Source organism: Agrilus planipennis, unplaced genomic scaffold, assembly GCF_000699045.2.
Source record: "Agrilus planipennis isolate EAB-ADULT unplaced genomic scaffold, Apla_2.0 scaffold213, whole genome shotgun sequence".
Taxonomy (NCBI): Eukaryota; Metazoa; Arthropoda; class Insecta; order Coleoptera; family Buprestidae; genus Agrilus; species Agrilus planipennis.
The window spans coordinates 352,457-368,235 of NW_020439124.1; the positions used below are offsets into that span (position 1 = coordinate 352,457).

The following is a 15,779-nucleotide window of genomic DNA, read 5'->3' on the forward strand; positions in this document are numbered from 1 at the left end:
TGCTATATTTATTCAAATTAAAAACAAGATATGTATACACCTTATACAGATAAATATTTCACTATAAATTAAAAATATCCCCTTTTTAACAATTATAGCTGTTGCTATTTTATAAAAACTATTTAAGAACAAGATTGGTAAGTAAAGTACTAGGTACTTAATATAATATTATACGAGTACATTAATTATTACCATTACTCATTAGCTCTATTATTTCACATGGCATATTGCACGTAACTGTTATGTTTCTTTTACAATTGCCTAAAAAACAATTTACTACGTATATTCTTAAGCGGTTAAACAGCAAAACCAAAACTTAATAATTAATTTCCTACGTTACAGGCAATGTACAAACAGTTGTTACAGGCGAAGAGTTGCGCCAGTAAAATAGATCCGGAAGTGACGTTGCAATTTTTGAAGTCGGCAATTTATTATTTCCTTACCGACAAAGAGAACAACCAGGGTCATTTAAGGGCCATCCAAAGTATTCTGGGATTCACCGAGAGTGAGATTAGTAGTATAGATAAGGCTAGGCATTCGTGACTGTTAAATGTTAAATTTATTTTTGCTCTTGTCTCTTGTATTATCTTTTTGCGCTTCGATTGGGTTCTGCGCATTCAAAAAGTTACCTTTTTAATTAGAAAATTAAAGAAATATATAAGCGAACAACAAAAAAAAGTTCTTGAGTACCTAAATCAATTTTTGTAGTTACGGGGTTCTTTCAAAAAGTATTTGAACATTTCAAGAAGATAGTGATTGGTTGCGAAAGGTGAATAATAAGAAAGGGTTTAATTGTAAAATAATTCTTCAAAAAAGGGTGAAGGATTTATAAAAATCAATGTATAGGAATTGTTGTGTAATGAAATAATAAACACAATCAATTAGTTATAGCTAAAGTAAACTGTAAAGTTGAAGACTGATGAAGACCGACGAAATTTTTGACTTACTAAAATACAAAATTTTATTTTATTTCGTCATCTTTGCAAAAAATTGTTTTTTTTTTCTCAAGTACTTACATTATAATTTGTATGTTGCAGAACCCATTTTATAGTTATTAGTTAACATTAAAACGTTAAAAAAAGGCGAAATATTTGCGCTTGTTCCTAATTAATTAAAGAAAAAGTAAATTATGTGATTATTCTACCAATAAGTGTGCTGAGCGAGGTTGTTTACTGTCAGAGTGAGCTAGTTTATATTTATAACTTTATTCTTTTTTGGGGATTCAAATATATGTATTTATAACGATTATGCTACATCATAAGTGCACTTTAGGCAGTTTTGATTATAGAAATACACTTCATAATATATCGTATATATTAATTATTTAGATGAAAAATTTCGGTTGCTCATAAAAGCTTTCGTTATTGTTAGTATGCAAATTATAATCTTAAGGTTTGGACGGTTACAGTAGCAACAGTTTAATATATAATAAAACTTTAAAAGAAATAAATTAAAAAAGATATAATAAAAATCCATCTGCGTGGAATTCTCAACTACATTGAATAGGGTAAAATCAATTCGTCTGCTTTTTTACTGTTTCTTTTGGAGTTATAATCACTGTATCTATTTGCAGATAATTAATATTTAAGGGTTTTTTTATTTCCTCATCGTTGTTTGGTCGGTGGAGTGCAATACTAAAAAGGAAACTATTTCTCTACATTGCAAATGATATAGAGCGTAGTTCTTCTGGTTATCTAGAATTACTGGTATAAAAAAATACCTTGCATAATCTATTTTTAAGCCTCTTGTTACATAGAAGCATTAGTATTTGTTGTCATATAAGAAATGTTACATTTTTTTTTAAGATACCAACGAATATTATAACAGCAGTTATTTCCATAAAATAAAAATATTCTGGAGGTAACTTTATTTTATTATTTATTTCCCTATTCCGTTTAAGCCACATTCATAATTTTAACAAAAGAAGAAGATACTGGACCAATTTCAGAAACTAATTTAAAGATACTTTCTAATTAGGATCATTAACAAAACCTTTGGTGTTGTTAATATTTAAATTCCGTCTTTAAAAGGTGTCACATATTTATTTGAATTTGAAAGGGTACATTTTATAAGGGTACAGCTATAAATTAACATTAACTTAAAGTAATAATATTAGTAATGATATAAAAACACAAACTTTTGTAACAAAATTTATTGTTGATTGTACACCATATGTTAATTACAAACATAAATTGTACATTTGTTTTACTTTTTACTAGCAAGGATTATACCATCATATTTCTGTTGGAACCATTTCATCGCATCCTCTTTGGTCAACCTGTGTGCAAAACCAACTTTTCCCTGCTTTCTCCTGCGATGTGCAACATTGAATCCTGGTCTGCCTAAGACTACATAGAAGTCTAAACCATAAATTCCAATGCTTGGGTCATATTTGATGCCTAAGTCGATGTGTTCTTGAATACCAAATCCAAAGTTACCAGACACTAAAAATGAAAGAATTTAGTTTTCTTAATAATTCATAAAGATGGGATTATACCCACCTGAAAAGTTATCCCTCCTCAACTCATATTCTCTTACTTTGAGCCCTCTCTCAAGGATTTCTTCAGCTTTGGCACCTCTTACAGTGCAATGTACTGCAATTTTTTCATTACGACGAATACCAAACGACCTGACGGTATATCTAGCTTTAGAAAATACAGGTTGTTGACCAGTCAATTGTTCTAAAACCTAGAAGCAAATCAGACTATGAAAGACCACCAAAACAGGGAACAATACAACTCACCTTGGCAGCACGAGTTAATCTGTCACCAGATTCACCTACACAAATGTTTAAACATAATTTTCGGATGTGTAGATCTTTCATCCGATTCTTTGATTTGTCTTTGACTTCTCTCTTTTCCTTCTTCACTGCGGGCTGCAAATGTATGTTTTAGTAACATTGAGGTTAGTATATTTATCATGTTTATAAATTGGAACACAAATATATTACAAAAATGCTATATGTGCCACATAACAGGGATTATAACAAGTTAAATTTTACAATTCTATAAGCAATTAGAAGGACGATTTGTCAGAATAAAATAGATAATAAATTTAATACTCACCGACATTTTTCCTACTTGGTTAAGGAAAGCAGGGTACGTTTGAACTACAGCACTCTACTCTGAACTATTTCTTGACCATTGCACCATCTATAATTCGAAAGCTAAATTGCGATGTATGCTTAAGATTTCTTTAGCGATAGTACGCGTCATCTATGATACAATGATGAAAGTATTAATTAAACTCAGCAGGGACGTATCAGCCGAAGGGTTATTAGGACCAAACATGTTATTAAATCCGTAATAATCACTAAAATTCGAAATATTACACATCAGCACTATACACAAATCTTCTTTTTTTAATACACTGACACTAAATAAATAATAATATACCAGTGGCGTACTAACCGTTTGCGTTGTTATGACTCCTAATAAACAGGATTCAAATTGATCAAACTTCAATATGAAGTTGCAAGCTAGAAGAAGTTCTTAGTAATAATTTACAATTGTTTATATCATAATAAAAAATGGATGCGATCGATGACACGGAAGAACAAATAGAGCGCGAACCATCGGTTTCATCGCCAGATCCTTTTGAAAGAAAATTGGCAAGAAGATTAAGAATACAAAGACGAGCTGAAGCAATACGAAGGTGCCCCAATTGTTCTTGCCCTCTCACCGTCGACAGACGTAACCCTTCTCATCTTTATCACATTTTATGCGGTCTTGTTGCCTTCGAAATGCTTGTGTTTATGGCTGTGTATTATAAGATAGCAATGGAATGAAACCTTTACAACCTTTTCCTGAATAAACATTTAGTCGATTGCTTACTTTTTGGTTTATTTTTGACGATGCAAAGCATTACGAAAAGTCTTTTTTCTTTTAGACAAAATCTTCCTGAAGAAGAAATAGAAGAAGTTGTGGAGGAGCCCACTCTTCACCAGCAGCAGTACAAGAAGAGTACTGAAGTATTAGAAAAGTTGATATTACAAGCTAATCAACTGGTGACGAATGTCCGGGTGGCAAGTGATTCCAGGGAAGCGGACAGGAGGGAAATTGAAGGGATTGGTAGGGAAAAGATCATCGAGCAACTCGAGGAAGAAGCTAAGAAGGCCAGGGACATGTTCGACGAAATTGCTGATAAATGGCTGGACGTTTTGAGATACAACGATCCTCTAGCAATAAATGACGATATCGCAAATCAAAAAGAAAAGTGCGACGAACTCATCAGGCAAAAAGATGAAATTATCGCAATGCTAAAAAACGAGATCGCTGAAGCTGAGAAAAAGTTTTCCATTGATCAGAGAAAACAAACCAACGACATCAACGTACTTACCAAAAGAATAGAAAAACAGGAATGTATCGGTGTAGTTTGTCGTTTGTTCTAAAATTATTGATGAGCAAAACTGATCTATCACGTGATCCTTCCGTTTGTTATGAGACCAAGATGAAAGCGTTATGATACAAATGGGTATCAAAGTTGGTTACGAGGCAGATTAGAAATAGACTCCATATCATCAATAATCAAAATTTAGGCATTCTTATTAGCCTTTATATTTTTATTATAAACAAGTTTCAATGTCCAAAATGACAATTTCTTTTTCACAATTTACTCTAATATATTGGGTGTATCACAACAGTTGAGCAACCATTTTTTTCAACTCCTTGCTTTCCTGGCTTCTCCTATAAGACGGAATCACAAATGATGAGGTCAAGAAAAGACTGCCATGATGGATCTTATTACTTGCTCATCACAACACCATTTTCTTCATTAACATTTTGGTTTAAATGAAGAAGTAATCTCCTATGTTTAGGTGACGTTGATGAGAGCGGCTTACCTACAAGAACTTAAGCTTATAGAAGAAGTACTAATGGTAGAAAGGAGGATGATGATCGACGCAGCTGATAAACGTTGGGAAGACCTTTACAAGAAACGGGACGAACAAGAAGCGAGCAATGAGGAAAAGAAGTTCCAGCAAATGGAGGAATTCGAAGAGATGATGCACGAACATCATCTAAATTTTCAAGAAAGATACCGCGATACCAAAATCAAAATCGAAAGGGATACCGAAGACCTTCAGAAAGAATTCGAGCGACTTAAAGCTGAAATATTGCTAAACAGCGAAAAGATGGATTACAATTATCAAGTATTGAAACGGAGAGAGGATGAAAACGTCATCATTAAAGCCCAACAGAAACGTAAAATCAACAAAATGCAAGATGCCATCAACGCCATACGAACCAACATGCGAAATTATATCACCAAGACCGATGCTCAGTTTGCCAAATTAACTGAACAAATAATAAAATTGCAACATTACGTTCTTGATACAGACGAGAAGTCCGACACGATAGCCAGACAAAATGATGAGAAGTTTAAGGAACTGTGGGACTTCAATTACGAACGACTGAGCACTATTCTTCATAAAATACTCACCATAGATAGAATTTTGCACGAACAGCAGCTGGGAATCAAATGGAAACCGCCGGAAAGAGAAATAAAAAGCAAGGAACAACTACAGAGTTATCAGGATGCACTGAAATATTTGGAGCAAGGTAAAGACTATTGTTAGTCAAATCTGTTACAGCTACTTCTGATAAATTGGATTTGGAACAATTAAAAATTAATTTCTCTAAAATTACAAATGAAGACACTTATTTCTGACAAATTGGTAAAGACTCGGAGTTGTTTCCTAACGTTTCAGTAGCATGAGTGGCGAACCTCTTCGAAAGTTCTTCCATCTCACACATCCAGCTTCGGAGATGGAAGAATCTCTGAAGAAGTTCGTCACTCGTACTATTGAGACTTCAACCGATGACGTCATTTAGACCTTATTCTGACCGCAAGAAGATAATGATAATAACTGGAAATGGATTACCATCACCAAAATAATTTCAAAGAACTGAAGCAATGAATTTCTCAAACGCTTTTATATTAGGTCATAGCAAATATATATGATTATTAAATATCCAATTTTAATACGTAAATAAAATACATTCTCTTAGAGAAAGAAAAGGCGAAAGAAAGGGAGCCGGTTAAGAAAAAAAGCGTGAGCAGTTTCTCAAAGGATTCCAGCATATGTTCGGATGACAAAGCAGAAACTAATGCGTACCGACGGCTTCTAAAACAAATATTTACTGTCATCAGTATGAGATCAAATTTTCTTCTTGACGAAGAGCTGCAGTCAATTTTCAAAACACAAACCAACGATGAGAAGACGATGGTAAAAATTGACGGTGTCTTTGAGGTAAGAATTTGGTGAATTAGTTGGTAAAATAATTCAGATAATTAGTAGCATCGTTCGTCGAACAGGCTCTTCGAGTTAAAGATCCAAAGCAGATTGAGATTCTGGTACAATATTTTCTGCCATACGCTTATTGTCCAATCTGCAGGGATAAATCGAACGAAACAATTACCACTGCACCTTTAGAAGACTCGAAATCAGAGATTACAGCTACCACTTCTACGGAAACGGTTTCTGAGAGCGAAAACATTGAAACAGACGGTACGTAAATTATATTTCTTTTTATTTTCCAATCTTATTTTAATGATACAACGCATTCCTTAGAAGCAAAGGAGGCTTCTGGAAGTTCGTTCGATCAGAAAGCCTATGTCGAGATGATCGACAAACTAAAGGGAACAGGAGAAGAAATTGGTAAAGTTATAGAGGACGTCTTGGACAGTCCTCATACTACAACTGAAACTCATAGTACCTACGAGTCGGATGGGGAAATGAAGGGGCCCAAAATCAGTCAACTAAAAGAAGCAACTCCGTAAGTTCTATACAAAGTCACTTTCGTTTTTACTCTTTTTCACCTATATTAATAATTCAGTTAGATCAATCTAGAAAATTTCAAATCCATAGGAAAAAATTTATCCAAACCATTAGGCGATCTTTAGATTTCTTATTCTATGAAAGCTCTGTAATTAAGTAGTTTCCTTGCTTTCTTAGCTATTAATTTGTAACTTAATTATTACCATTTAATTTCTACTTGCTTTCTAATGAATTTGGACATAATAGATGATTCGTTCTTCTTCTTTTTTGTTAATTTAATTAATGGCAAATTTTAGAATCTTTAAAGCAGCGTAAGCTACAATCATATTTAAAACTTACACATTCTTGACCTTTGGACAGAGAATAATTTAAACCAACTTTTAGATTCCTAAGAGTCTTCATGATAGTCTTCTTCCTTTCCTTTTTTGCCTATTTTGATGATTTTATTACAGTCACACTTCTCACTACTTCTTAAGGAGTTTGAAAATGTTAAATGTCCTCAATGTAGTTTCTCCCATTATTGCTTCTTTTTAATCCTAATATCTTCCAAGCGGTGTGATATTCATTAAGTGCACAAATTTTAACAGAGCTCGTTTTTAAATAAATTTAAGAAGTTAGGAGGGAATTTGCGTTTGTCTTTGCATCGGTCTTTGCTCTTGTTTTAAAACTTTTTTATTTTTTGGGTCATTTGGCCCGGTTTGGCCCGGGAGGCATTTGGCCCGGGGTGCGTTTGCACCCCTGCACTCCGAGCCAGTACGGCCCTGTCGCAGACCACTAGACGAGGAACGGTTTTAATCATTCTTTACATGTCATAGGTCCTCTTGTTGCAAACTTTAGTTTCCATAAAATTGTTTCTTTCAAGTTTACCCCATCAAGCACGTCCCAAAGTGGATTACGTGGAACCCTGCAGGGTTTCGTGTGAAAGACATCACCCACTGATGATAAGCTCCATCTACGCCCTAAGAGCTTTGCGAGATTTTGCTGATGAAGTCCTTCCTCATGATTTTGGGTAAGAAATAAGGAATCCAACAAATCAAAATTAATTTAATAGTTAACAAATCTAGCCCTAAAACCATGACAGAACGACTGAGTAACGTCAGAAGAAATATATCTAGACTTCTAACGGAAGAAGATATCAAATTCTTTTGGATGCAATTCAGGAATGTGTTCTCCCCTACGAAGGAACAATTGTGGGATGGACTCATGTTCGGACTTCAGAAATATCACGAAATTTTGAAAGGTACTTACAGAATATTTATATTTTGTTCGCCAAAACCGATTTTCAAACAATACAAAAAGAAAATGTTTTTGAAATTTGTTTGGTAGCTACAAGAACGGTTTTGATATGTAATAAAGTTTTCTCCGCTGTCTGTTTATCATTTTTTTTCATTATGTGTCCAAACCATAGATGGCATTAAAGGTACCAAACAGCTTATAAAAGACCCTGAATATAAATATGAAATTAAAGCAGTAAAATTGTTTCAAAATTCCAATTAAATGAAATTGACAACGTGAATGTAGATTATATCTCGAAGTCTCGACAGCGACCCAATCTGCGTTCACGATGTCAACGCAGCACTACCACTGAGGATGTCAGTCGCAGTAGCCGACGAAACGCCTGAACAGAATAGTTCACTTAGACCACGGCCCTATAGCCCGAATCTTTATTCTACAATGGAGGAAAACACTGTTTAAATGGTGTACCCCTGATGTGTAATTGTTTATTGTAGATCGTAAAAAAATCAGCGAGGAAGTACTGTGTCTACGACATCAAAACAACGAGTTGAAGAGGATTCTGGAAACTTACGATCCAGGAAATCCTAATGCGAAACCACCTTGCCCAATAAATAGGCCACATGTAATCTGATTTGTACATTCACTCAACATTTGTCTTTTAAAAAATAAACTGTGCACCTGTATATCTATCATTTTTTCCCCAAATCATTATAATCATCATCATAAGGTCGTCAGTCCTAAGACTGGTTGGACAAGCACCTCCACGCATTCCTATCCTGAGCTAATTTTCGCATTTCCTTAAAATTATATAGCATACTTCACATTATTAACTAATTGCTAACAGTAATCTAATCTAATCTAGGTCTACCTCTACCCCTTCTAATTTCTGTTTCTGCTTCTAATATGTTTCTGACTAGGAAAGACTTCTTGGTAGGGCATCTTCTCAGGCATGAAGGGCGTCAGAGACATATTAGAGGTAGAAACAAGAGTTAAGAGAATTCTGGAAAACTCGATATCAACCGACATCTTTAACTATTTGCGAAGATTAATCTAACCTATGTCTACCCCTATTCCTCTTAACTCCTGTTTCTGCCTCCAATATGTCTCTGACTAGCTCTTCATGGCTAAAAAGGTGTCCTACCACCTATCTCGCCTATTTTATGTTGTCCTTTGTTCTCCTATTCTTTCTAATACCTCATCATTTCTAACCTTCTCTATCCACAGTGTCCTCATCATTCGCCTGTGAGACCACATTTATTTTATAGGTACATGTACCATATTAATACATGAACATTGAAACTTGTGGTATATCATTATTGTAATAAGACAGGAATAAAACTATTAAATTTAATTCAATTTATAGTTAATATTTGCCACGTGGATGGCTCGAGTTCGATTCTCGGCTGATGCAAAATAATTTTCTTTTATGTTATAATAACGAATATCGACCACATCAACAATTAATATGAGTAAAATACGGTAACGCATCATATAAATGAAATATTCAATTTATTTTTATAAATTTTCTGATGATACCTCATAAGCTGGAAAACTCGGAAAAAATAAAGGAACAGCAATAATTATTTAAAGCCACACAGTTACAATTGCAGAAGAAATAAAGACGTATCAAACTGCGTCTATTATCATTAATTTTTCACCTATTAAATATGTTTCTTCACGGTTTTTCCAATTAAATTATAGACATCAGCGTCACTACGAAATTTCCCGTAAGGTTTTTGTTTTTATATCACAAAAAAATCATCAGTGAAATCGTCATGACTTTTTTATAGTTCTCTTGAGTCTAGATAAGGATTTACCTAATTTTTTAGTTTTTCTTGGTAAATGGACATCACTGGTAATTCTAATTGGTAATTATTTAATTCAATGCACAACGTGAGTTAGTCAGAAAAAATCGCTTTTCCATTGTTTTAACTGTTAATTTTACATTAATTTATGCTTTACCAGACTTTTTTGTACGAAATTTCATGGTTTAAAAAACTGATCTTCAGTGAAATATTTAATGGTATTTCACTTAATATCTTAGTCCTTTTTTGTGCTACGTCTTATTTAAGGGTTGAATAATCACTCTAACTCTACTAGGTACTTTTAGAAAATACTACAAATGGTGCAGTAAACGCCATCTGTAGCACGATGCTACATTTTAGGATTACGTATGCTCCAACAAGGTCCACTTGTGTGAATATCTACTTGCTGAAAACGAATCCCGGCGTAGCCAACCTCAACGTGGTAGGCACGTTAGCTTAATCGAATAAAACAATTCAAAGTGGTTTGTATTTGAATTGTTTTATTCTACTAGGTACTGTTATTCTAAAAAATAAAACCTTTCAAAGCCCATGAAGTCATTTAACCCTCACCGGTACGTAATGCGAAGGAGAAAGGCGCAATCATCAAAACCGTCAGCATTTGTCCTTGTTCGAAGCATCCTCATAAAAATTTTAAATTAAATAGACGAAACTTTAATAATCCAATAACTTTTAGGACTGAAAATAAACATCCTAGGACATGACATGTGCAAAAAAGCTTTCCATTCTTCTTGACCTCATTTAACTTATATGTTTAGGTATTACGATAAGCCTAATGGTATATAATACGAGAGTAACAAGGTTTCTAGACTGTACGTTTTCCCATTGGACGCGTATGTCGCATGTCAGTTTAAAAATAATATTTTGATTGCGCCATAAATCATTGTTAAAACTTATGGGTGGGATACTTACTGTAAAGAAGTCAGTTTTATGTTTGCGGTTTATGATTCAAAATCATCCTTCTTGTTAATAAATCGGCACATTTATATGAGTGTGTACACATTAGGTATATGACGCAACAAGTACGTTTTGTACGTTCCCTACATGGACTTGGTTGATTTATGTCACGCTAAATTAACTTTTTCTTGACGGTACACCGATTATCTTCCGCTAGGGTCAATTTTATTAGTTTGCCAGTGTCGTCCCATGCACATCTAACGCTACGCAATGTGTAATTATGTACGTTCAAAGGTCAGTCCGACCCTGGTAGGGTGTAGTTGCTTGTTTGCTATCGCAATTCACGCCCAGGGCCGGCTTCGGATTGCAATTTCGTTTGGTTTTCTTATAATTCTTTTATCCCTTGTGTAAATATGTACGTTCAAAGGTCAGTCCGACCCTGGTAGGGTGTAGTTGCTTGTTGCTATCGCAATTCACGTCAAGGGCCGGCTTCGGATTGCAATTTCGTCTAGTTTTCTTATAATTCTTTTATCCCTTGTGTAAATATGTACGTTCAAAAGTCAGTCCGGCCCTGGTAGGGTGTAGTTACTTGTTTGTTATCGCACTTCACGCCCAGGGCCGGCTTCGGATTGCGTGTCTGTGTGTGTCTAGTTTTCTTATAATTCTTTTATCCCTTGTGTAAATGTGTACGTTCAAAGGTCAGTCCGACCCTGGTAGGGTGTAGTTGCTTGTTTGTTATGGCAATTCACGCTCAGGGCCGGCTTCAGATTGCAATTTCGTCTAGTTTTCTTATAATTCTTTTATCCCTTGGGTAAATATGTACGTTCAAAGGTCAGTCCGACCCTGGTAGGGTGTAGTTGCTTGTTTGTTATGGCAATTCACGCTCAGGGCCGGCTTCAGATTGCAATTTCGTCTAGTTTTCTTATAATTCTTTTATCCCTTGGGTAAATATGTACGTTCAAAGGTCAGTCCGACCCTGGTAGGGTGTAGTTGCTTGTTTGTTATGGCAATTCACGCTCAGGGCCGGCTTCAGATTGCAATTTCGTCTAGTTTTCTTATAATTCTTTTATCCCTTGGGTAAATATGTACGTTCAAAGGTCAGTCCGACCCTGGTAGGGTGTAGTTGCTTGGTTGTTATCGCAATTCACGCCCAGGGCCGGCTTCGGATTGCGTGTCTGTGTGTGTCTAGTTTTCTTATAATTCTTTTATCCCTTGTGTAAATGTGTACGTACAAAGGTCAGTCCGACCCTGGTAGGGTGTAGTTACTTGTTTGTTATCGCAATTCACGCCCAGGGCCGACTTCGGATTGCAATTTCGCCTGGTTTTATTATAATTCTATTATTCATTGCATTTAGTTAACACTCTCCCTACAGTATGGTAGGTACTTATTTCAGAAGCACCCTCTATTTATATACCTCAAACTCGTGCATGTTAGCATATCCCAGTAAGTCCTTCTATGAGGATGAAAGCTGCCACTGCTTTTCAAATATCTGCGTTTTACGTGAATATATATTGAACTGTCTCGTAAGTAATGATTGATCATCAATAAAATTAACGATGTAATGAGTTAAGCGACGCACTTTTGTTTGTTTACCAATTGTTACAGCGCTCTTTTGCATATTGGATATACAAACGTATTAGGTACAACGTCAGCGAAGCAGTAAATTCATCTTCTGCTGCAGTTTTGTAGTCAGAGCCTGCTTGATGTGTTCAAGTAGTAAATGCATACAGTGAATCGCGACTTAACCTATAATTTAGTTATTTGTTGAAAGCCACCACGCAGTCACATCCGTCATATCGAAATGCTGGGAGATGATTGAACAGAGAGCCGAAACCCATACTTAATTCCCTATAAATGTCCCTTCCCGTATATTCTTTCCGCGGAAGATAATCACGACCTAACCAAACTTTGGGCAAATTATGACGCGTACCGCCGACTACGCCTTAGCATTTCGAAGGATTAAGAGACACTAAAGAAACGAACAAAAAGAACAACTGACAGACTGCTTAAAGTCAGTCGGATGCGAATTAACGTAAACGGAAGGAATTATGTTGTAATTCCCTGTTCGTTATTGATTTTCCCACGGTGAATGCTGTGTGAATATTAAAGAATGTTCGGGTTCTACAACTACATATACAATAGAAGATAATAACCACCAAATGTGATGCCTATCCAAAAAGCCTTAATTCCCTCAACAGCTCCGACAAAATTTTACCGAATACATCGAAAATTTGTACTCATTTATGCGACGTTTTATTATGATATCAAATGAAGGAGAAATATAAGAAAGATTTTTGGCTTAAAAAAATAGTGTCTTAATAAACTTTATATGATAAGCTGGACATTGAAATTGAAAATAATACAGAAAAATCAGTCGTCAAATGATGTGTTTTGCATCTCTGTAGCCAGAAGCGTCATTAATATAAATGCTTTCTTCTGAGCCCTGATTAGAGTATATCTCATTCCCCGAATGAACTGATTCTCCATTGAGGTCAGCGCGCTGTAAGGCCGAGTACTCAAAGATGATTAACCAACAAGAGTTTGATAACATTCAGACTTACAAACATGTAACCGCTTCTCAATAAAGTCTTCGCTATTATAGGATATACTGGTTGCAGGGAATACCCTCCACTGCTTCCTAACACCATTTAGTCTTCTTATTTCCCGAAAATTGGAACTTCCCTTTACACCTGACCGTTTGAGAACACTATTTATCTCATGTAATTCTAATTCTGCCTTCTTCACATTCTGCTTCCATCTCCGATGATGCCCTATCATGTTATCCGCACTCCTGTTTCTCCTTCCAATCCTCCATGTCTCCGATTATGCCTTATCATCTTATCCCCATTCCTGTTTCTGCTTCCAGTCCTTCCTGTCTCTGATGATACCCTATCATCTTATCCACACTCATGTTTCTCCTTTCAATCCTCCCTGTCTCCGATGGTGCCTTATCATCTTATCCACACTCATGTTTCTCCTTTCAATTCTCCATGTTTCCAATGATGCCCTATCATCTTATCCACACTCATGTTTCTCCTTTCAATTCTCCATGTTTCCAATGATGCCCTATCATCTTATCCTCATTCCTGTTTCTGCTTCATATCCTCCCTGTCTCCGATGATGCCCTAACATCTTATCCACATCCTGTTTCTGCTTCAAATCCTTCATGTTTCCGATGATGCTCTATCTTCACTCCTGCTTCTGCTTCCAATCCTCCCTGTCTCCGATGATACATTATCATCTTATCCACTCCTGTTTCTCCTTCCAATCCTCCATGTCTCCGGTATTGCTCTTCATCTTATGCGCACTCCTGTTCCTGCTTCCAATCCTCCATGTCTGCTATCATCTTATCCATTCCTCCTATTCCTAACTTACTTCCTCAGTGGCCTTTGTTTTTCTACTGTGTCTAATTTTTAAATTTATTTCATTTTTGAAGAGTTCTCGTTATAATTACCTCATTGTATGGTAGGTTTTGGGTTATTAGATGACTGAGAGCATGAACTTATGACTTATTGATTTCCAAGGTGTGAATATCCATAACTTTCGTCATAATGAACCCTAAGTATACCATGCACGTAATAGCGCCCCTACGTCCGTAGTTCACATACAAGAAAACCACCGCTGAGTAGCAACAAAAAGCGTTAACCATAAACAACCAAGTATGACAAACAACTGAATCAACTCTCACTCCCTTTTTTCATTTTATTATTTTATTCATTCTGTCGCATTTTTTGTTTCGTTTCACAAAGTCGTTATTTGTTTTGCGCTTGCGACATGAACATGGTACCCATACAGACAGTCGAGGTACAACTTCGTAAACGCCAACGGGATATTGTTATTGACATTTACGACACGTCGTCCACCTGCAATTGTTTCTTTGGCAGGAACCAATAAGGCGCAAACGTTATCTGTCGTCACTTGACATCCGGTGTCAAAGTAGGCGAGGGCGGTAAAATCCAGCGTCCATTGTTGTTAAACAAACAATATCGACGATTCCGCACACGGTTACGAAAACAATGAACGCCAGACAATAAACCGATGATGGCAATAACTAGACGGATCAAGGAAGCGTTGTGTTAATAATAAACTGACAAATATTTGGAGATACGCAGCATCAAGTATTATATTATCTTAGGTATATTACCAACGGCATTTTATTGTTTTATTTTATGTTGTAACGTTGGCGCCTAACGTCATATAATATACATCATCTTCCGCGATCCCTTTTATTTCGGATTCCATTACGATTTCTACCTCTAGACCCATTGAACCCATTCACCGAAAGGGAAATGGTAATTTTATTATCGTGAACCGTTTGACAACAAATAACTAACAAAAACAGAAACAAGAGATATTAGAAAGATCACAAAGAGTGTAAATGTAATAAAACATGATAATAAATTCAAAAACAAAGACAACGTAAAATTCTATTATGTAAATAGGTTTTTGTAAAATATATTAATGATATTTTTAAAGTAGGAACCAGTAGACGGGAGTAAATTGTGTGCAATTTTAATTACATTGTTTCACTTACACCTTAATTAGCGTAAATAATGCTGCGCAGCCTTGAATTTCATTTTTAATCTGCAACAGATTATTTTGACGTCACAAACTACTGTAAAACTAAATTTTTCTTAAACCCTTTCTCATTGAAACTGTAAGTGCCTACGAAATAAATGTTAATGCTCGCTATACGTACTTATAAACATAAAAATACCACCAATTTAATACAATCACAAATAGATGGGTAATAAAATACGAGCCTGAGATACAGTTATTGACATTTAGGTAATACACTACCAACATCTAAATTAAGCAGGTACTTGAAATTGGTAATTTGTTATAATGCAATTAGGTTACATTACGTTATACAAGAAAGTTGATTGGCTTTTTACATACTGGGAGTACCAACAATGGTAATATCTTCTCCGTGTTACATTAGCATGAAGATAACGCGATAAGTTAATCGTATCAAAAGTGACAAAGTCCGGCAAACAGCGTCATCAAAGTCACCGGGACCGTGGTTCCAAATAAATTAAGGAAG

General features: G+C 35.4%; 3 protein-coding genes and 1 long non-coding RNA gene across 8 annotated transcripts in view; 2 read left to right on the top strand and 2 right to left on the bottom strand.

Annotated features, from left to right (window-relative positions):
* Positions 1–1,864, top strand: part of LOC108738852 (myosin-3) — a 49,621-nt gene extending 47,757 nt beyond the window's left edge. For all 5 annotated transcript variants that reach the window (XM_018472452.2, XM_018472454.2, XM_018472453.2 and 2 more), the window contains one exon: positions 343–1,864. In XM_018472452.2, coding sequence (XP_018327954.1) covers positions 343–543 — 201 coding nt within the window. In that variant the 3' untranslated portion in view covers positions 544–1,864. The remainder of the gene's footprint in view (positions 1–342) is intronic.
* The window catches only part of LOC108738856, a 69,164-nt gene that overhangs the window by 9,635 nt on the left and 43,750 nt on the right, over positions 1–15,779 (bottom strand). The gene's annotated exons all lie outside the window — the stretch shown is intronic.
* Positions 2,137–3,165, bottom strand: LOC108738855 (60S ribosomal protein L11). The gene is made up of 4 exons (XM_018472459.2): positions 3,066–3,165; positions 2,744–2,875; positions 2,502–2,688; positions 2,137–2,444 (listed from the first exon to the last, which is right to left on the bottom strand). Exons 1-4 carry the CDS (start codon positions 3,069–3,071, stop codon positions 2,206–2,208), a joined length of 564 nt encoding a protein of 187 aa, XP_018327961.1. The 5' UTR covers positions 3,072–3,165; the 3' UTR covers positions 2,137–2,205.
* On the top strand, positions 3,444–8,697 carry LOC108738851 (dynein regulatory complex protein 1). The gene is made up of 9 exons (XM_018472450.1): positions 3,444–3,654; positions 3,889–4,357; positions 4,817–5,558; positions 6,009–6,250; positions 6,316–6,508; positions 6,572–6,776; positions 7,641–7,787; positions 7,843–8,018; positions 8,509–8,697. The coding sequence occupies exons 1-9, from the start codon at positions 3,530–3,532 to the stop codon at positions 8,643–8,645; spliced, it is 2,436 nt and encodes an 811-aa protein (XP_018327952.1). The 5' UTR covers positions 3,444–3,529; the 3' UTR covers positions 8,646–8,697.